Source organism: Alexandromys fortis, unplaced genomic scaffold, assembly GCF_014885135.2.
Source record: "Alexandromys fortis isolate MF-2015 unplaced genomic scaffold, M_Fortis_MF-2015_v1.1 scaffold_42, whole genome shotgun sequence".
NCBI classification, from domain to species: Eukaryota; Metazoa; Chordata; class Mammalia; order Rodentia; family Cricetidae; genus Alexandromys; species Alexandromys fortis.
The window spans coordinates 1,424,743-1,447,912 of NW_026067934.1; the positions used below are offsets into that span (position 1 = coordinate 1,424,743).

General features: G+C 39.9%; 1 protein-coding gene across 2 annotated transcripts; it reads right to left on the minus strand.

Annotated features, from left to right (window-relative positions):
- Window positions 1-4,777: 4,777 nt before the first annotated feature.
- On the minus strand, window positions 4,778-22,135 carry LOC126504086 (zinc finger protein 883-like). 2 transcript variants are annotated; one of them, XM_050146129.1, is made up of 7 exons: window positions 21,972-22,104; window positions 20,797-20,868; window positions 19,335-19,461; window positions 17,907-17,999; window positions 16,493-16,585; window positions 8,523-8,617; window positions 4,778-7,981 (listed from the first exon to the last, which is right to left on the minus strand). In XM_050146129.1, the coding sequence occupies exons 3-7, from the start codon at window positions 19,366-19,368 to the stop codon at window positions 6,401-6,403; spliced, it is 1,896 nt and encodes a 631-aa protein (XP_050002086.1). In that variant the 5' UTR covers window positions 19,369-19,461; window positions 20,797-20,868; window positions 21,972-22,104; the 3' UTR covers window positions 4,778-6,400. The 2 variants fall into 2 exon arrangements, with proteins under 2 accessions (XP_050002086.1, XP_050002085.1); XM_050146128.1 differs by lacking the exon at window positions 20,797-20,868 and having other exon boundaries at window positions 21,972-22,135.
- Window positions 22,136-23,170: the final 1,035 nt, after the last annotated feature.

Sequence of the window (23,170 nt, forward strand, 5' to 3'; positions counted from 1 at the left end):
ATCACCCAGTCCCTATGTCCAAAGATTTACAATACCTCCTTTCTTTGTGGCACTCAAATTTATTGCTGCTTACCTGCTCGGTGGTCTAGGATTTGTGCTCAAGTGTTACTTTTTCCTAAATTAGGGGTGAAAAACTCTTGTCAATTCCCATCACCAAGTTCATAGCAGTACAACATGAAAAATGAGTGATTCAGGTCATACCCTCTGTAGCAGCCTCGGGCATAACTGCAGGCATAGCCACTAGGGTAGGACTGACTACTTCCCTAGCTATTTACCACCCGTTTCCTTGTAATTCATCCAGGATTTCCAATGGGTAGCTCAAGCTATTCTTTTCCTTTAAAATCAAATAGACTCACTGGCCACCCCACGAAGTTGGAGCAGGTTAGATTTATTAACAGTAGAGGGAGACGGTTCTCATCTCTTTCTTGGGGAAGAATGTTGTGTCTATGTTAACCAATCAGGTATAGTGAAAGGCAAGATCCAACAACTCCAAATGGGTCTTCAAGAACATATACAGCTAGATACCTCTAGCCAGTGGATCACTGATAGATATGGAACTGAATGCTACAATTCTCAATCCCTCTTCTTTTTTTTTTTTTTTTTTTGGTTTTTCGAGACAGGGTTTCTCTGTGGTTTTGGAGCCTGTCCTGGAATTAGCTCTTGTAGACCAGGCTGGTCTCGAACTCACAGAGATCAGCCTGCCTCTGCCTCCCGAGTGCTGGGATTAAAGGCGTGCGCCACCACCGCCCGGCAATCCCTCTTCTTTTTATTAATCCTACTAATTGTACCCTGCCTCATAAACCCCTTGTCTAGATTTCTTCAACAACACATCTAAAAGATTTCTAACTAGACTTTTAACCAATTACTATTCCAGGATTACCAGCACCTAGCTATGGAGTCAGAAACCTTTAGCACCCAGTTACATCCTGATGGTGAAGATCAAGATTGTCCCAAGAACCTCAATGCCCCAATTCAACAAGAAGTAGTCTAATGATAATGTTGCCCCCTTTCCAACCCTTGGCTGTTTATTAATAAACAAAAAGGGAGAGTGTAGAGTAAAAAGATGAAAAAAACACACATTGATCCTGAAACCAGAGCTAGAGAAAGAAACACACATTAGCCCTGAAACAGAGTCTGCCCCTGACCAAACTCAGCACAAATCAAGCCAATCTCTGAGTTTATCCAAGCTCAGGGACTGAAATCTGTCCAATTCCCACCCTGAAAAATCTTTACCCTGGAAAAACTCTGCCCCTAAGAACTTCTATAAAAGTCATGTACCTGTTCAGTTGGGAACTGTCTTTTTCCACCCTGGCAGAGGCAGCTGTTCTCCTCCATTCCTCCCTTGCAATAAATCTCTTGAATGAATTTTGGGTGAAGACCTTTTGCTGGAGCTGAGAAGGGCAGATAAGTAACAACCTTCACTGAAGCAGGAGCAAACTGCTACATTTCCGCAAGAGGTGTGTGTGGGGGGGGGGGGGGGCAACCAACCCCTTAGCAAAGAGGAGCAGAAAAGCTTTCACTGGAGCAGGAGCAGAATTGCTACATCTCAGAGTGGAGGGGAGGAGGATTGCTATATTCCTGTGGGAAATCATCTCCCACCAGAACAGAGTTGTAGGTGCATCCTGACTTCTGCAAGCCAGGTTACCTTTCCCTCCAGAGTTGTAACATAATAATCACTGATAAAAATTTGATATTCACTAATAACTTCCCTTTATCTCTACCTCAACTCCTGATAATCAAAAATTCCACTGCCTGAACTTGCCTATTTGAGACAACTCAAATACATGAAATCTTACAGACTCATTCTGTGACTGCCTTAACTCTTTTAGCATGATGTTTGTCGGTCCACTAATAGTATAAATTCTTTAATTTTGTGTCTGGGCATATAACTGGAATTAATTCAACTATTAATAGTCATGAACTATTTTCAACTCTCAGCTCCTATGTAAGATCAAAAATATCTAAACAAATGGAAAAAGAAGTTCACAAAAGTACAATTGAGTCTGTTTTGTGTTGGCCAACTACTGCACATGGGGTCCTGGAGTGTCATTGATATTACCCAGTGACACTCCACTGGAGAATATTTATATTCCATTTGCCAGTCAGTATCAATTACCAACAGTTTCTTGGTTAAGGGCGGAATACTGTGTCCAATTCCTCTTCTCAGTGTGGAACTCTGTCTGGCTTCAGCGTGTGCAGGTCTTTCATGTGCTGTCACAGTTTCTGAGTTCACATGTGCATCAATCCTGCTGTGTTTGAAAGACACTGTTTCCTTGGAGTCGGCCAAGTATCTTTGCTTTAATTTCTATACTTTTTCTTCAAACTTAAACAGTCTGTCCTCCCTGGGATGTGTTTTATTGGTGATGTTTTCCACAGATTTAATATTTTTAATTTCCAGTATTTCAGTTAGCATATTTTCAATATTTCTATCTCCTTATTAAATTCCTTTTTATAAATAGTGTGCCAATATTATTTCAATCTGTTAAGATCCCTTTTGGGATTATTTTTTTTCAAGCTTTTTTTGAGTTATCTGAACATACTTAAAGTTTTTAATTATTTACTTAAACTAGATATCATTATTGCAAAATTCATAATTTTTAGTTTGCCTTTTTGTAGAAATTGTGCTTTTATATTGGGACTTTCAGTCTGGACTCCAATCATTGGTTGAATTTTTTTTCTTCTTCATGTCAACTCCTTCTTACTCTGAGCCCCAGGTGTTGTGTTGTTTTCATGCAGGTGACAGGACTCAAGCTTATGTTCATGCTGTGTTCACCATGACTGGCCACACAATCCTCTCCAAGATGGTTTGGTCTGGACAGGACATTTCCAGGTGTGCTATTCTATTCTATTTTATTTTTTTAGATTTATTTATTATGTATACAACATTCTGCCTGCATGTATGCCTGCAGGCCAGAAGGGGGCACCAGATCTCATTATACATAGCTGTGAGCCACCGTGTGGTTGCTGGGAATTGAACTCAGGACCTCTGGAAGAGCAGTCAGTGCTCTTCACCGCTGAGCCATCTCTCCAGCCTCAGGTGTGCTATTCTTGTCAGGGTAATGAGTAAAGCCAGTCTCTGCTGTGCTCATTGAAATGATGGGGAGCACTCGGGCTTTGTAGACATAAAGCCTCTCCCTAGGAAATGAGCCAAGGGACAGAACATCCTAGGCACCCTGTGCTTACCAGGTCCACAGGTTTATTTGTAGTCTCCCAGGTACAAACTGTGCTTAAAGAGGTGGCATATGAGTCTGAAGTCTCTTAGGCATATAGCCCTGACTGGGTGATGGATGGGTTTGAGAGGCTTCTGGGTATAAGATACAAACTGGATGGGGCTGGAGATTCCCAGGCATCCTGTGCTTATTGACATGATGAGATGGGCAAGAGCCGCTCAGAACTGCTTTGGTTATCAAGGCAATAGGTGAGGCTGCAGCTTCTTAGATGCGTTGTTGACAGGATGGAGCTCACCAAGCATGCTTTACTTTCCTGGGCTGGAGTCGCCCATGCATATATCCTTCAAAGGGGCCACAAGATAGGATGAAGCTGCTGGGTATGCTGTGATTACTGGGACAATGTGAAGCTGGAGATTCTCACAATACAGCCCTCACCTGGGAGATGAAAGGGGTTGAAGTCTCCCAGGTACAACGTGCTCACAGAGACTGGAGCTTCCTGGGTATACAGCCCTCAAGTGGGCAATGAACAAGCTTGAATCTCCAGATGGGAAGCCCTCGCCTGAGTGACAAAGAATGGATACAGCCATGTATATACTCAGTAAACTGACAGGTAGGGAGGGAGATTCGGGGTACAACATGCTCAACAGGAAAAATGGGCCTAGTTGGAACTTTCTAATGTTGTGTTCACCAAGGTAGTGAGACTAAAGTCTCCGGGGCATACAGCCCTTCTAGGAAAATGGGTGGGGCTTCTGTCTCCCAGCCACATTGTGTTTACTTTACATTCCAGTATCTTAACTGAATGTATTCTCTGATGCTTATTGAAATTTGAATTTTGATTAAAAAGGTTTCCACATTCTTTACTTTAAAATGAATTCTCACTTATGTGAATTCTGGGATGTCATAAAGTTTGACTTACATGAGGAAGTTTTCAACAGGTTTTTTAAAAAATTTTTTATTTTATGTATGCAAGTACTACACTACTACATGGGTGCATTCCTCAAGGAGGCCTTTGGAAGTGGATTTACAGACAGCTGTGAGCCATGATGGAACAGGCAACCCAAACTCTCGAAGAGTAGTCAATGCTCTTAATGGCTGAGCCGACTCTTCAACCCTACTCCTACATGTTTAAACATTCATAGGGTGTGTTATCGACTTTTCCTGTGACTTTGATAAAATATCCTGACACAGAAAATTAAGGAAGGGCTTATTTTGGCTCATGGCTCAAAGGTAGAATCCATCAGACAGGGAGGTTACAGTGGCAGGAGCTCGAGGCAGATGGTCTAGTGGCATCCACAGCCAAGAATCATTCTCAGCCATCTTTCTCCTTTTCATGCAATCTAGACTCCAGCCCATTGAATGGTACTGCAAACATTTAAGGTAACTGTTCCCATTCCAATTAATCTCTCCCAGACATTCCCAGAGGTCCATCTACCAGATTCCAGATCCTGTTAAGCTGGCAATATTAGCCATCACAACTCTATTCCTTGCAAACCTAACATGGTTATCACCATTAAGTAATAACTTTTCCTCTCTTGTCCCCATAAGCTAATGGCCATTTCATAATGCAAAATGTGTTAGGTACAACACCAAAAGTCTCTAGTCTTCAATAGTTTCAACACAGTTTTAATATCCAAAGTCCAAGTTTCATCTGAAACAATTGCAATGACCCTTAATACCAAAAAGCAAGTTACATGGTTCCAATACATAAAAGCATAGAGTAAACATCCCCATTCTTGAAAAGAAAGATTGGGGCTAAAATTCAGAAGATAAAACAGTAAATCTTGGTGCTTCATGTCCAACATCTGAGACTTGTAATAGAATCATCTGGAATCCAAAATACTTGAGATGTCCCATCCTTCCATCTCTGTTGCCGATGTCATACAACCATTGGCCCCACTCCTTGTCTGTAGTTTTCCTTGGTGTAGGCCTCCATGGTTCTTGCATTACTTATATACTAGAGTCTCCATGGCAACTTAGAGTTCATCTTCACAAGTTCATGCAGTGGGCATTCAGAGCCTCCATGAACATGTAGACTCCAGTCTTGACCTACTATGCCTATCTTCAGCTGGTTTTTGAAACTCTGGAGCAAGTGTGACCCCCTCAATGTTTTGTGTAGAGTCACATACACAAAACTTCTAAGAGCTCTTGCTCATTAGAAATGTGAAGTGCCCTCTTGGATCACAGCTGTTACCTAGAGTGTGTTGAGCCTTCAGAAACACTTCCCTAGGATGTTGTCTTCAAAAGTAGAACATTCATTCCTTCAGTGACATACTCACTCCAGGCTCTTTTCTTTCACAAGCTGAAGCAGCATAGCACTTGGGACGCATTTCCTACTGTTTTTGGACAAAGCAGGGTGTTTCTCTTTTATCACTCACAGCCTCCTTTTTCATACTTGCCTTGCCTACAACTGTTGCTTTGCTTTAGATTTCTTAGTCCTTGAGAAGCTGCAAGTTTTAATTACTTTTGTATTTATTTATCTTCTGCTCAATGGAAGTTTTTTCACTGTAAACTTTTCTAAGTGCTGTTACCAGGAGCTATGCCACAGCCTGAATGCACTCCTACTTGGAAATTTTCTTCACCCAACAATTCAGCACATTTCCTTTAAGCTCACCTTTACTCAAGTTCCCAGTGCACAGGTAAAATGAAGCCAGATTCTTGGAAAGGATCACACAAATGGTCTCTAGTTAAGTTCTTGGCAGTGCTTATTCCCCTCTGAAGACTTGTGAGCCAGGCCTCCAGTCAGTACTTCCCTCTGCCTCCTGACCTTATAAACGTCCATCAGAATGGCCCATTTACCTCTGTAGCATAGCATTCAAAGGTTTTATTTGCTCAACGTTCTAAAATCTTCTACATTCCTCATGAAAACCACTGCCAATGGCTTAAGGACCATATAGTCAAGTTTTTCAGAGCAATGACCTCACTTCTCAGAACTAACTTCTTGTATTAGTTTGAAGGTACAAGTCTTCATGGTAGGGTAGTTACTGTGGCAGGAGCTTGAAGTGGCTTGTCAAATGGCATCCAGACAGAAAGCAGCAAAGAACAAATGGTCATGCTTGATCTACCTTTCTCTTTTTTCATGTAGTTCAGAACCCCAGTCTACAGAACGGTGCCACCCCTTTCATGCAGTACATAACTCCATGCCAGGGAATGATGCCACCATATTTATGGAGGATCTTCCCACTTCAATTAATCAAACCAAGATTATCAATCAGACATCCCCAGAGGCTAACTCAATCTAGACAATCTTTCTCAGGCATGGCTAGGGGTCTGTCTCCCAGATGATTCCAGATCTTGTCAAGTTGACAATCAATATTAAACATCACATAGGGTTTCTCATCTGTATGACTTTTTTGATGTTCAGTGAGCTCTGACTTAGAATAGAATGTTTCCCTACATTCTTTACACCCATAAGATTTTGAATGTGTATGGGTTCTCCGATGTTGACTGAGGTTTGACTTACAATAGAAAGTTTTGCTACAGTCTTTACATTCATAGGGTTTTTCACCGGTATGTGTTCTCTGATGTCGAGTGAGATCTGACTTTTGGAAGAAAGTTTTCCTGCATTCTTCACATTCATATGGCTTCTCACCTGAATGAATTTTTTGATGTTTAACAAGGCTTGACTTGCAATAGAAAGCTTTACTACAGTCTGTACATGCAAAAGGTTTTTCACCTGTATGAGTCCTTTGATGTTGATTGAGGTTTGACTTACAATAAAAAGCTTTGTTGCAGTCTTTACATTCATACGGTTTCTCTCCTGTGTGAGTTCTTTGATGTTGATTGAGGTTTGACTTACAGTAGAAATTTTTATTACACTCTTTACATTCATAGTATCTCTCTACTGTATGAGTCCTCTGATGATTAATGAGTTCTGACCTACAGTAGAAGGATTTCCAACATTCGCTACATTCATAGGGCTTCTCTCTGGTATGAGTTCTTCTCTGATGCTCAGTGAGGTTTGACTTCGAATTGAAACTTTTCTTACATTCATTACATTCATAGGGCTTTTCACCTGTATGAATCCTATGATGTTGATTGAGGCTTGACTTGGAGCAGAAAGTTTTCCTACATTCTTTACATTCATAGGGATTATCATCTGTGTGAGTTTTCTGGTGATTAGCAAGGTCTGACTTATAGTAGAATGTTTTAGAGCACTCGTTACATTCAAAAGGCTTTTCCCCACTATGAGTTGTTTGATGTCGAGTAAGATCTGACTTACAGTAGAAAGTTTTAGTACATTCTGTGCATTCATAGGGTTTCTCTCTACTGTGAGTTCTACTCTGATGTCGAATGAGGTATGACTTACAGTAGAAAGTTTTACTACATTCTACACATTCATAGGGTTTCTCTCTACTATGAGTTCTTCTCTGATGTCGAGTGACGTCTGACTTACAGTAGAAAGTTTTCCCACATTCTATACATTCATAGGGCTTCTCTCTGCTATGTGTTCTTCTCTGATGTCGAATAAGGTTTGCCTTCCTGTGGAAAGACTTCCTGCATTCTTCACACTCATAGCGTCTCTCACCTCCACGAAATGTCTCGTGTACACTGACTTGGGACTTCCAGGGGAAAATTTCCCAGCATTGTGGAGACTCATAGAGCTTCTCCCCTATATGAAATCTTTGATGTTGAGTGAGGGTGGACTGGTAATAGAAAGATTTTCTATACTCCTCCCATCCAAAAGGGTTTTCATATGACTGAGATGTTTGATTCAAGGTGTGCTCTGAATTCTGATAAAGTGTTTCCGCACATTCTTTATATTCATACAGTTTTGCCCCTTGATGCATTTTCTCTTGAATCTGTAGTTCTGCCTTGAGACAGAAAAATTTGTTACAGTCTTATAACCCATGATACTATTAGCATCTGTTTCCTGATATTTCTGAAGTCTGATTTCCTACTCTTTGTGTATTTCATATTCTTTACTGAGTTTAGCCTTGCTACCAAATGTTATTTAGTATATATGAGACTCAAAAATTTTCTGTCTTACCTAAGTCATGTCTTGGGCAAGAAATGTGACATCATCCAAAGGACTGCCATATTCACCAAACTTTATTTAGAGGTCTCCCACACATGACATTTCTTATACATCAGTAAAATTTTCTTTTAATGGAAGAGTTTCAGTGGCTCCAATTAAGTATATACTGCAAAGTTTGGTTCTAAAATGGACACTAAGATGCTCTATTAGTCTCAGTTACAATAAAATCAAGTTCTTTTCCAACCTGCATCTTATCAGGCTCATTGTGGAGAGTTAGTATAGTCTGCTGTGGATTAAGTTCTTGAGTAAGTAGAGCACTACTGAATGTTTAGACTTTAAATGTGGTCTAGCTTATACACAAAAAAAATTGTACCTACTTCAACCATCTGTTCATATGATGTAATGCCATTGGTGACTTCAACTTGCCACAAGTGTGTCTCTTGACTTCCCAAGTCATTTAAATTATGGACATCTAAAAGACATTAAGCAAATAAACAAAAATTATGTCTATGAATCATACAAAGAATTTTTAGGCAATTCAAATATATAGTAGTATTTTGTATCTTCAAGGCCTAGGTTTTAAAATATTAACTTATGATAAATAAATATATTAGTCTTCAATGAATTAATTTAACAATTTCAGTAATAGGCATTCCCAGGACTTAGTCAGCTTTCTTTGAGGCTTTGCTGTGCTTGGTTCAAACATGAAAGATAAAGTATCCATCTCCTCAGCTGTAGATTTCCACACATCAATTTTGACCTGTCACTTGTCCTTTGTTCCATTTTTTCTAATATATTATCTGGGCTTGAGGTGCTATTCTACACTGAACCTCTTTTGTAAATGAACTAATGGTTGTCTGTATCAGTTTCTTAAAGGATGTAAGCATAGTTGAATAAGCAAGAATAAAGGTTAGGGAAGGGATTTCTATGCATGTGGAATTCAATTAATTTACTTTGTCCTTGATGCTTTCATGATGTGGGCGTGTCATCTATCTGTTGCTTTCATTGGTTAATTAATAATTACACAGTCAATTATTTACTTATGCAGATTTTCTGCCTGGAAAACAAACAAAAAAATAAGAAGGCAGCTTTCTTCAAATTCTTTACTTAGTCTAAGTTTTTCCATTTTCCCCCCATTTTCTGGATTTACATGGGCTTCCTAAAACAACAAAATGTTCTCTTGGAGACTATTTTAAAATAGCTATTTTTTTCCTAGAGAGAAAACACTAGCAATAGATTAAAAATATGTTAAAAGAAAGGAAGCATATAAATTATCAGAGAAACATTTTACCTGTGTTCTCTACTATTGGGATACTTATGATCAAGTTAAATTTAATGCTTTTCTTTTTTCCTCTCAACTCACCCTCGATGCTATGTGCTGGCTGAGAGCTGAAATGGGCATTGTTTTGTGAGCAACAGGGATGTGTTCAGTTAAGAAACCTCCCTGTGTATATAAAAGGAGCCAATTCTGAAAATGACAAGTTCTAATTTATGAATCGAGCAGAATCATTTTCAAAGGCCCCATTTTTGTTCAGTAAGGGAAGTCTAAGACAAAGGTTTTGGACTGTGGAAGACCAGAGGAAACTGGGACTTGGCTAGTCTTAATGCTTTCATGATGTGGGAGTGTCAGCTATCTGTTGCTTTCATTGGTTAATTAATAAAGAAACTGCTTGGCATTTGATAGGCCAGCCCTTAGGTGGGTGGAATTCTGGGGAATTCTGGGAGAAAGAAAGCCAAGTCAGGCAGTCGCCATGATTCTCCCACCCGACAGAGATGCAGGTTAAGATCTTCCCTGGTAAGCCACCTCATGGTGCTACACATATTATTAGAAATGGGTTAAAGCAAGATGTGAGAGTTAGCCAGTAAGAGGCTAAAACTAATGGGCCAAGCAGTGTTTAAAAGAATAGTTTCCGTGTAATTATTTTGGGGCACTAGCTAGCCAGTCGGCTGGGAGCCAGGCAGAACGCAGCCCGCCGCTCCCCACTACACTTTTAGAACCAACCAACAGGAAATCACACTACAGAAAGAAGACTTAAAATCTAGATCTGCTAAAACTAAATTCAGAGTTCCTTGTCTGATTATACTCGCCAAGCATATGCTGCTGGGAGGAGGGCCCAGAAGCCAAACAAGCTGCTAATGATGCTCTCAGCTTCCCATTCTTTGAAGTGAACTACAAGCAGTGACCGGGGCTCACTTCTCACAGTTTGTGACCACCAAATCTTTCATAGCACACATTTCCTGTCGCTTAAGTTTCTCAGTGATTTGGCATCTGAACCTGCAGTTTCCATAATTTCCTCATGTGGCCATCTCTCATGGTGCCAATGTGTCCAGTCTTCCTGCTGTGTGAGCTCCTCATTTTCAGGACCTAAGACTAGAAGGTACTCCAAGATAAATGCAATCAATTTCTTCTCCAAGCCTAGGCTGCCTGGCAGAGTCAGTCTGACATACTGGAGCAATATATTTGACACTTTCTGGAAAAGAGGTGTTTGTTGGTGATCTTTGTTCCTTACCTTACTTTACAGTTGGGCTTACTTTACAGTTCTGGCTTTGGGGCCTTGGGAGCTTGGAGTATGAACTGTTTCCTACTTCCTTTCTGTTGTTTCCCTTTATACCTGGCTTGACACTTTTTAAAATGGTTTTTCAAGACAAGGTCTTTCTGTAGCTGTGGAGCCAATACCAGATGCCTAGCCCACAGGGTAAACAAACAATTGATAACAACCAGAACTATATTTTTCCACTTTAGTCCAGCAGACCTTGAATATTCCATCATAGCTGGAGAGCAAGAAAACAACCTTAAAATATGCTTTGTGAATATAACAGAGGTCTTTAAAAAGTATCTTTACAAATCCATTAAGTATGGAAAAATCCAAAAAAGTAGAAGGAGATAAGAGAAACAACTCAAAACTTGAAAGTGGAAATAGCATCAATAAAAGAAAACTAAGGGAAATCTGGAACTTAAAAATTTAGGTTCTTTATAATGAAGAGATGGCTCAATGGTTAAGAGCATTGTCTGTTCTTCCAGAGATCCTGAGTTCAATTCTCAGCACCCACATGGTGGCTCACAACCATCTATATTGAGATCTGGTGCTGTCTTCTGGCCTGCAGGCATATATGCAGGCAGAATTTTATATATATATATATATATATATATATAATACTATATATCACATACATATAAATCTTTAAAAATAATTTAGGTTCTTTAACAGGAACTTCAAAGTCAGCCTCACCAACAGAATACATGACATGGAAAAGAGAACCTCAGGCATTGATCACACAACAGAGGAATGAATACCATGGTCAAAGAAAATGTTAAAACTAAAAAAACTTTTGACACAAAACATCCAGGAAATTTAGGAGACTATGAAAAGACCAAATCTAATAATAATAGGACTAGAGGAAGGAGAGGAAACAGTTATGTGGCTTGATCTGTCGAGGGGAGCCCTGGCAGTGGGACCAGCACCTATCCCAGGTGCATGAACTGACTTTTTGGAGCCTATTTCCTATGGTGAGATACCTTCCTCAGTCTTCATGGGGGAGGGGGCTTGGTATGCCAAACCCTGTTGACTCCCCATGGAAGGCTTCAACCCCTCTGAGGAGTGGATGGGACATGGGAAGGGAGAGGTAGGGGCAGAAGAAGAAGAGAGAGTGGTAACTGAGGACAGTATGTAAAATAAAAAGTATTTTTAATAAAAAAATGAAAAAAATGGGTCAAGAGAGAAATCAAAGATTTTCTAGAATTGAAGAAAATGAAAACATAACTTACCAAAACTTTTAGAACACAATGAAAGTTATTCTAAGAGGCAAATTCATAGCATTAAATGCCTACATTTAAAAAATTGAAGAGATCTTATACTAGTAATTTAACAGCACACCTGAAAGCTTTAGAACAAAGAGAAAAGAAAAATCATAACCAAAATGAGTAGATGGCAAGAAAGAATAAAACTAAAGGCTGAAATCAATAAAAATAGAAACAAACAAAAAAGGAAAAAAGACAAAGAATCAATGAAAAAATCATAGGGACATAACAACAGGCAATGAGGAAATTCAGAGAATAAACACGCCTTAAAAATCTGTACTCTATGCAACTCAAAAATCAAATAGAAATCCATAATTTTCTTGATGTCTATCACTTCCCAAAGTTAAATGAAAATCAGATAAGCAACTTAAAAAGACCTATAACCCCCAGTGAAATCAAAACAGTTATTAAAACTTTGCTAACTCAAAAGAAGCCAGGGCCAGAGAATTTTAGCATAGGATTCTATTAGAATTTCAAAAATTCAAAAATTGTTTCACAAAATTAAAAAAAAAAAGGAACATTGTCCTCCTCAGGCACTTTTTTTTTTCAAAATAACGTCACAGATATCCTGCCATCCAAACCACATAAAGTCTCCAAAAAGAAAGATAATTACAGACTGAGCCACTTATGAACACAGATAGAGAAATGCAATAAAATATTTGCAAATGAATCTAAAAACACATCAAAAAGTTTATCTACACTGATCTTCATCCTGGAGATACAGGGATGATTCAACATATGTGAATCAATAAATGGAATCCTCCATATAAACAAGCTGAAAGAGAAAAGCATATGATCATCTCATTAGAGGCAGAAAACACCGTTGACAATATCCCAGAACCCATTATGATAAAGACCTGGAGAAATTAGAGACACAAAGGCTATACCTTAATGTAATAATGGTAGTTTACAGCAAGCTTTATTCAACATTAACTTAAATGTAAAGAAACTCAAAGCAATTCCACATTTTAGGAAGAAGACAAGGTTGCCCATCCTCTACATACCTATTCAATATAGTACTTGAAGTCTTATCTAGATTAAATAAGATAATTGAAGGAGATCAAGGAAAAAGAAATGTGAAAGAAAAAGTCTAAGTATCTTTATTTTCATATGATATGATAGTGTAGGTAAGTGACCCTAACTATTGCACCAGGAGACTCCTATAGCTAATGAACACTTTCTGCAAAGTAGTTGGATACAAAATAATTCACAATACTCAGTAGTCCCCCTATATACAAATGACTGAAAGAAATTAGGAATATAACACCTTCCAGAATAGCCTCAAATAATATAAACCGTTTTGTAGTAACTTGAATCAAGCAAGTGGAAGATATATTAAAAAAACCTCAAGACATTGAACAAAGAAACTGAAGAAGATAATCAGAAAGTAGAAGACTTCCCATGTTCATGGATAGGTAGGATTAGTGTAGTAAAAATAGCCATGCTACTAAAAGAAATCTACAGATTCAATGGAAACCCCCTCAAAATTCCAACACAATTCTTCACAGATCTTGAAAGGAAAATGTTCAGCTTCATATGAAAATACATACACACACACAAAAAAAAACATGAAAGCTAAAACAATCTTGAATAATAAAAGAACTGTAGGTAGGAAGTATCACCATTACCAATTTCAAGTTGCACTCCAGAGACATTGTAATAAAATCTGCATTTTACTGGCACATAAACAGAAATGTTTATCAAAGGAATCAAATTGAAGAAATCCACATACCTATGGCACGTGATTTTTGATAAATAGGTCAGAAATACACCCTAGAGAAAGAAAAGTGTTAAGTTTCACACCAGAGAGAGACTGGTGAGGTGCCTGTTTAACACATCAAAGCAGAACTGACCTCCAGGTTCTCCCAGCATCCCTCAATCCCTACCTCTTGCTCCAGAAGCTTTTCTATATACAGACCAGACATTTTAGTTACCCACCCCTTTTGTACCATTGGCCTCCTGGCTGCTGCACCTTGTTCCCTTCTCTCCCTTTTCCCTTCCCCTTCCCCTCTCTCCACCTGGCCCAGCTCAGCCTGTTCATGTCCACTCTGGACTGTCCCAGATGTCCCTGCCTCTGGCTACAATTTCCTTTTTACCTTTAATAGACTTTCTCTTCACCATACTTGGGAGCAGTTATGTCCTTTCCTTTTTATTTCTCCTTTGCAGAAAGCATCTTCAACAAATTTTGCTGGTCAAACTAGATAAATGCATGTAAAAGAATCCAAACAAATCCATACTTTTCACCCTGTGGATCAAAGACTTCAACATAAAACCAGATATACTGAACCTGATAGAAGAGAAAGTGGGGACTAGCCTTGAACTCACTGACATGGGAAAAGACTTTCTAAACAGGACACCTTTAGCTCAGACACTAAGATCAACAATTAATGGGACCTCAGAAAAATGAAAAGCTTCTACATGGCAAAGGACATTGTCATTCAGACAAAGTGACAACCTTCAGAAAGTAAAAAGATTTGGAGCAACTACACATCTGATAGAAGGATAACAGTCAATATACACAAAGAACTAAAAAAAACCTAGATATCAAGAAAACAACTGAATTTTAAAAAAATGGGGGAAAAGATCTAAACAAAGAGCACTCAGTAGAAAAAACTCAAATGTCGGGGACATAAATAACTGTTCAATATCCTTAGTCTTTGGGGAAATTCAAATCAAAATGGCTTTGAGATTTCAACTCCCACCTGTTAGAATGGCTAAGATCAATAACACAAGTGATAGCTCATGCTGGCAAGGATGTACAGCAAGGGGAACACTGCTCATTGCTGGTGGGAGTGCAAACTTGCACAGACACTATGGAAATTAGTATGGTACTTCACACAAAGATGGGAAATAGGTCTACCACAAGAATCAGCTATACCACTTTTGGGCGTATACCCAAAAGAGGCTTCATCCTAACACAGAGACATCTGTCCAGCCATATTCACTGCTGTTCTATTCAGAGTAACTAAAAATTGTAAAAAACCTAGATGTCCCCTAAAGGAAGAATGAATAAAGAAAATGTACGTTTATACAATGGAGTATTACTCAACTGTTAAAAAAAGACATCATGAAATTTGCAGGCAAATGGATGGAACTAGAAAATCCTGAGTGAGGTAACCCAGACCCAGAAAGACATATATATGGTATATGTTTGTTTCTATGTGGATATTAGTTGTCAAGTCAATGATAACCAAGTTGCAATTTGTAGAACCAGAGGTTAAGTATAGAATAAGAGACAAAGAGACACAGATAGATCTTGTTAGGAAAGAGAAATAAAATTGATAATTATAAATGTATGGAAGGGGCTGGAATGGGATGATCAAGTGGTATTGAGGAGGGGGGACAAGGGATGGAGTACAGGGCAAGTCAGGTAAAATTAATGGCCATACAGAAGAATGTTCTAAAATATATCATATATGAGGGTGATCTATATAAAATTGTCAACTAATCAGAAAAATAGAGTGACAAAATGAAGCTTCAAGTACTGATTTAGGTTACATCTACTGAGTTTCTGGTCAAAGGGTCCCATGGAAATTCACAAACAACTCAAGCTGTTGTCAAGAATATAGGTTGCTCTCCATAAACTGACAGCAAGACCCCGTTGCTGAAGACAATACCTATACAACTAATCAAATATGGAGAAATTGAGCTGGTGTCTAGAGAGCCTTCACCCTTAGGCATCTTTGGTACAGGAAGGTATTCTGTATACTACACTATCAAAAGAGAAAAGTAAACTCCAAACCAACCACAAATCCTTTGATTTACAATGGTATCTTGCTTGGGAGTTGGGCATCATTTGTAAGTGGAGACCATTCTTTTGTTTCCCAGATGGCTTCCCAGTTCCAAAACATCACACAGAATTTATATTAATTACAACACTGTTTGGTCTATTAGCTCAGGTTTCTTATTAACTAACTCTTACATCTTAAATTAACCCATTTCTATTTATCTATGTATCACCATGAGGCTGTGGCCTACCAGTAGGTTACAGCATCCTTCTCCTTTGGCAACTACATGGCATCTCTTTGACTCTGCCTACTCTCTCCATGTGTTTTCTAACCTTTAGTCTGTTTATGTGGATTAAATTTATTGATTGACAGATGTTGACCCAGCCCTCCACCTCTGGGGTCAAATTGACTTGACTGTGTGATAATCTTTTAAATGGGTTCTTGGATTTTGTTTGTAAAGTATTTTACTGAGAATTTTTGCATCTGTCTTCACAAGGGACATATTAGTTTATGATTTTCCTTTTCTGTTGGGCCCTTTGGTATCATATAGTGGCTTTATGAATGGAATCTGGAAATGTTCCTTCGGTTTCTATTTTGTTGAGTAACTTGAGTATTACTGTTAGATCTTCTTTGAAGATCTGATATGGGAAGGCATGGAGAACCATTTTGGGGCACTGCATAAAGCGTCTGAGAGATCCAGGAGACCTTTGTCTCTTAGGTTAAGTTCAGTGAGAGTGTGTACAGAGAGATCAATCATCATAACCAGTATCTGCTGAGCTTTACCCTGCTGCCTTCCCTGGGACAGCACGTGCCAACAAACCTGGGAGGCTCCAGAGTGAGGCTTGTGAGGCACTCCATGGCTCAAATCCATGCTGCAGCTTGGTATTCAACTCTGATCTTACCATGCAGTACCCTGCAAAAGGGAAATGAGGTAGTTTATCCAAATGTGACAAGTTAGCACCAACAATGAAAGACAGCAAGCTCACTTCAGGAATTCTGCTAAGATGTGTAATTTTGAAGTTTGAAGTTTGAAGACACAATTTATATTCAGATTCTTTACTGAGTGGACTATTACCCTTAAATTGCATTAAGCTGCACTAGAGCCTAAAATAATGACTGTTCTTAAACTTAAGTAAATAGAATAGAAAATAAAAGATAACACAATGAAATTGAAAAACCACACATACTTAAGGCAATTGAATTAGATGAGGTTATAAAAACATCAAAAATAACAACAACAACAACAACAAAAATACCCAGAAAATTCTAAATAAATATAGAAGGTAAAAGGACACATAAAATGATTACAGTGACCATATGTGAATCATCCCAGTGATTAAATACTTCACAGAAACTGTGAAGTTTCTAGAACATGCAGGGATATTTGGGACAATGTAGACAGAGTATTTTTAAATATGCCCAAAATACAGTCAACACAAACAAATAACAAATGGGATTTCATTAAACTGGAAACTGACAGATTTGGGGGTGAAACAACTGTCTCAAAGCTACCTCTGTATTCTAACTTTAATATTAAAAATCTCATTTGTTTACCAAATGGAATGAATGGAATCTTTCTGTGGGCTAGTGAGGAATTACACATTTGGGTGAACGAGAATGACCTGCATTAGCCCATGTTTGAATGTTTGGTCTAAATTTGGTATAAGTGTTTGGGAAGGATTAGGAGGCGTGGCCTTGTTGAAGGAAGTGTGTCCCTGGGGGTAGACTTTGAGGTTTCAAAAGACCGGTGCCATTCCCAGTGTGCCTCTTTGCCAGCTACTTGTAGTCTCAGCTGTCCCTGCTATCATGCCTTTGTTCTCTAACCCTCTGAAACCAGAAAGTCAGACACTTTCATTTACAAGTTGCTTTTGTTCATGGATTTTTATCACAGCAATAGAAACTCTGAGACAGGACAAATAAGTATTTCTTTTCAACTGCCTAGGAACACATTGAGACAGGAAAAGAAACATGTCAAGAAAAACAACAACATAAAATCATGCATGTTGTCATTACATCTGCTAGCTAAACTTGACCTCAAAAAAGAGACTAAATCTTTACAAAACATACTTGAGCAACAAAACAGGAAGAGGGTTTAAGTGGAGAAACCTCTTCAGGCTGTGTTTGATCCATAAGGCCAGCCTCATTCAAGACTGGGTCTGGGTAAAATCTGGCAAAACCAGCTCACCATGAGGTATTTGATGACCCTTTCCCTTATCCAGTACACACTGACTGACCTGGAAGGTTCCAGACTGAGGTATCTGCTGCCGTCCATGGCCCAAATTCACGTTCCAACATGAGGATCAACTCAGGCTTGATCATGCAGCAACCTGTAAATCAGAAATCAAGTCCAGTTTCTGCCAATCTGTAGTCAGGTTCCCCGACAACAGACACCTTTCCATAAGAGGAACTGGCTCCAGGGTGTGAATCAGAGACTTTGTCAGAAAGTGTTTACTCACCCCCTTCACGGATGAGGCTATTATCCTTACGTGGCATTGACTACAGGATACACAACTCCAAACAACATGAATATTGAAATAAACAGAGGAGACTAAGAAAGCAAACACAATGAAACTGCAAAAACAACGCATGCTACTTAAGCACAAGAAGTCATTAACAAAGAAACAACTAGAAACAAAATGTTAGCAGGGGAACACAGGGGCTGAGGAGATGGTGTAGCAGAGAGGGGTAAGTTATATGGTTCCCTGGGCAAGGAAACTAACTGAGCAGGGGCATTCATCACTCCAGTGGGTGTCCTTATTGGGGAGACAATGTAACCAGAGGCCTTAGCCTCCTGATGTCATGACTTCCCTGCCATAATGGACTATGTCCTGGAATTTTATTGGGGAGACAATGTAACCAGAGGCCTTAGTCTAAACTTCCCTGCGGTAATGGACTATGTCCTGGAATTTTAAGCCGAAATAATTACTCCTTTCCTTAAGCTGTTGGCCAGGGTATTTCATGACAGGAACAACAAAAATAACAATATACACAGGCTTGAAGAAAAAACTCTGGCCCTCACACTCGCTTGGCAAGAAGTTTCCGGACAACCTATTTCCCCTGCTATGTTCTTTAACCCCACTAAACACATTTCTTTGCAAAGCTGCAAGTTATAGGGCATGACTTTGGTCCCTGAGTCCCCCTGTATCCACAGTGAACAGATATCCTGTGTATCCCTAGGAAAGCTGCAATAGATAAGTGAGCTATGTCAGAAAGAGAAAAAGGCTGTGTGTTCTCGGTACATGAGAAGGCTAGAGGGGAAAAGCTGAATGGGGAGACAAACTGGGGTTACTACAGTGTGAAAAAGGTATGGGGGTCAGGAGGAGAGGATACATAATATTTGCTGGGATAGATGTAGAAAGGAATGAGTAACTTATGGGTCTATAATATGAAAGTAAATACATGGCGGGCAAAAAACCCCTGAATATTTCACAATAGATGAGAGATTTAAATTTTCCCCATTACAAACAAGTAGTATGTCTGAGTGATGATTTACCATTATCTGATCATTACATGTTGTGTAAGTATATTACAAAACCACACTGCCCTCCAGAAATGTGTGCCATTCTCAAGCATCAGCTAAAATTGGAGTACAACGTTAAGGTTGAGCATTCCCATACTTACAGAAAACAACTGCTAAGAGGATTACAGCGAGTCACACTCACCCAAGGACACCAGGCTGCTATAGTTCTCCAGCATCACATCCCTGAAGAGCAGCTTCTGGACAATGTCCAAGTCCTGCCACTCCTGCCAGGTGAAGTACACAGCGACGTCCTCAAATGACACCGACTCCTGGAATGGCAACACTTCCTTTGAGCCCAAATCCTCAGACTTGGGAACAAAAACTGGGTTTATTCTTCTCTGTGTAGGAGTGACTTGGCAGTGTCTTAAAGAAGCGGCAGCTTGGTGTGTGTCTCTTACCGCCGTAGGAAGCAAAGTCAATACAAACACTGTCCTTGTGAGTTAACATGGAATCACAAAACTATGAGCAAAGAACTTTCCAAGGAACTGTAACAGGAACAATCTACAGGGTATCCATAACACATTAAGGAATGAAAACACACACTCCCTCTTTATTAAGTTGACTGAGAGAGCCCAAATCTTAACTCCTCATTTCTTTCCCTGTATTGTCCTTCTGCCCCTTACAAAGGACTTCACTGTCTAGTTACTGAACAGCACAGAAAATATGGTATGGGAAAGGAATGAGGGGTTCTTTATAGAAAATTTTAACAGAGTTTTACAAGGGAAGATATTACTTTACTGCTCCCAGCTGACCAGAACAGCAAACATAACCACAAACAGATGCTATCAAACCATATCCACATGTTACTTCCAATATATTTGGTGAATATTTGCTGTATAAAGTTACCTTCAACCTCTTGGGAGTCTTCAGCAAATGATTATCACAATAGACACATATTACTCAGGGGCATGGAAGAGTTCATAATTTAAGATTAAAACTATACTTTTAGTTTAGGGTGTAAACACTGACTGCATGGGAAATCCAAAGCATAGAAAGATTGTTCTCTTACAGCACATTAAAGTCAAACAGGCTGAGTGAGAATACAAGACAGCAGGTTAAGTACATGTCTTAAATCATCTCAACCATGGAAAGGCAACAAGAAATCTGTAAAGAATCACCAAAGCTGGTGGTGTAGTACAGTGGTAGGCAGCGGGTCTAGATGGAGCAAGGGCATGTGGGGTCCTCATCCAAGACACCACAGAATTGCCCTATTCCTTACAAAGTCATTGAATACGAGAGTCAGAAAATAATGGGCAAAAGTAATACCCAATGACTTGAAATTAATTCAAAACCAAAGACCTAGTGCATCCAGGTGTTTCTGGCCGCGCTCACGCAGGCCACATCTGGCACCTTCCCTGCCACCTTCCTTCAGACCACACATGGCACTGCCGCATGCCAGTCCAACAGAAATACTTTGGTTCTGATTTGAGAGCAGTATGCTACAAACTATAGTTTTCTGCTCTGATAGAAGCATGGCGGCTTAATTGTTGAAACAATGACTTTTACTACTTTCTGTCATCATTCCTCAACACGTAAGTGGAGAGGCCGATTCATAGGAAGTAGTTCTTCCCATCCAGCAAGTGAGTTTTAGGGATGGAACTCACGTTGTCAGGCTTGACGGTATCTCCTCAGCCTGACAATTCTTAAAGAGTAGAAACTCAAGTCTCTCCTTCCTCCTGAGGAAAAAAAAATTCCAAATGTGTTTTAAAGCCTTTATAAGCCTTCCTGCCTGATTGGAACGTCATGATTTTGGAGAGTCAGACACTGTGAGTCAGAATTCTTTGTTATTGTTAGCTCCCTTAGCAGCCATTTAGTATTCATCTTCGCTAGTTCTATGAGGCCTAACATCAACTATTAGCTTAAAGTTCGGGCATGTATCCACATAGCAGACCACCAGCCTCCACCAAGCCAAAAGCTAAGACCGCTGCCATCAGATAATATCTCAGATCTGCAGCAGTTCCTGCCGCCTGGCTGTGACCTACCTAACCTGATGTGCCCACTAGTGTCTTTGATAAATCCCTTGACTTATGACTTTCCTTTGTTCTGCATTATAAAAGCTCATGTAACCACATCCACGTTGGAACTTGTCATTTAGGGCAACTTAAATACATGCTTCTGAACAGGGTGACTCATATTTGTCCTAGAATAAACTCTTTCCTAATCCTTTTAAGGTGAGATCTGAGTTTTCTACAGACAAATGAGCAAACCAACCATTTACCTTAGTTTTTAAAATTTACTTGACTCTTAGTATTTGCCTAAGCATCGTACTTTGATGTAAAGACATCAACTTACAGGGAATCTTAACTGAGAAATCCACAAGATGACACACAGAGAAAGCCACTGCGAAGCCCTAAGGGCATCTTAATCTCTCTAAAAGCGCGGGATTCATTCTATCCCTGATTAATAAATTAATTTTGTTTCTTTCGAACTTGTCATGAAATGCTCTTGGCTAGCTGCTGTCATGGCTTTAACTGAGTGGGAGGTTCCCGAAGGGGATTCTACTTTGCTCACTAGCCGCCGCACTGGGCTGCGACTCCTTGACAGATGAGGTACTGCAGACTCCACAACCCAGCTCCTCTCTGGAAGGAACCCCCAACGCAGAGAAGAGATTCAAAGCATCTCCCTCCCGGTCCTCTCCAGCAATCTGCGGATTACAGCACACACACGTCCTGGCCCAGCACCCAAGGCCCGGGATGGCGGACCAGGCGCAAGAGGGGCGGGCCCAGGACCGTGGCAGGGGGTGCAGACAGCTTCACCGCTGCGGGACGCCCGCACTCACCATAGCGAGCTGTGACATCACGCGTCCTCCGCGGACCTCCCCGCAGCGACTGTCACGGGAGACAGAGGTCTCAGCAGTCTCCAAACCTCCAGATCGCTTACCGGAGAATAAACTACAGATCTAAGATGGCTGGGGACAGACAAAGGCCACAGCGGAAGCAGCGAAGGCCTGCCCGCCGCGAACAGTCTGTGTGCTTGATTGGGCAGATCTCATGTTGCTGCATTCGATTGGACAGGACTTCGGGCTTGGCTAGAGTGACAGTAGACAGCACCAATTAGTGCGTGAGTCAAGCAGTAAAATAAATAAATAAATGAGTAAATAAATAAATAAAAAAGCAAGTTCTAGCTCACAGGTGTTGCCAGGCAGGGCTCCTCCCCATCCCCCACCCCGTGTTAGCTCAGAGCCTCGTACTGAACAATTGCGCTCGACCTACAACGGAAGGATTTACGGATTTTACGGCTGAAATACTTGTATTTATCTTATTCACAAGTGGAAATCACGTCGTGGCAGTTTTAATCTGTGTTTTCCCAACTCTGAGCTTTGAAATGGGAAGCAGTCCTGTAAGGCAGCAATGTCCGATACAAGCAACGTGGCAGGCAGAATTTTAAAAATTCTTTAACTATTTAGGTTAGTGTGCATCGTGATGTCTTCCGAAGGGTGTCGTTATACTTCGTTTTCATCATTCTCTGTTCTGTATTCTCTCCCGTGTCTCTGCTCTAGCTCACATGTATACTGAGAAATGTCAGGTTTTTACAATCTAAACAGGTAAAATTGACTGTAATAGCAACAATATCAAAGATTAATGACATAATTTATGTCTCGTTGCATGAGAAAAAAATTAAAACATGTATAATGAACCCCTACATGCATGCAAATTATTTCTATTCCCTTTGTTTTTTGTGTGCTATTTATGGTCAACCAATTTCGAAACTGTTGTTGAAAAGTCTTGGAGGAAAGCTAAGGACATTAAGAGAGATGTGTCATCCACTGAGAATGCATTTTGTTTAGCAGAAACGTTTCTGTATGAACAGTGTGTCTTGAATTTGATTTTTGCTGGGCAAAGCATTTTTGATACCTGAAAATGAGTTGCGCGGTGGTGGGCAAAGCCCTGTAGCGCACATGGGCGTAATGCACAGCTAATTCATCCACGATTCTGGACTCATGGCTCTAACTGGTGGCGGAGCATTATAACCCCTTAG

Bases quoted from the DNA above. Each gene is read 5' to 3' on its own strand.
- LOC126504086 (XM_050146128.1), bottom strand. The intron at 18,000-19,334 runs GTGAGTGTGACT...TCTGATTTACAG, and splicing joins TAGCAGCCTGGTGTCCTTGG to GTTGCTGCATGATCAAGCCT. The intron at 16,586-17,906 runs GTCAGTCAGTGT...TCCCTTTTGCAG, and splicing joins CTCAGTCTGGAACCTTCCAG to GGTACTGCATGGTAAGATCA.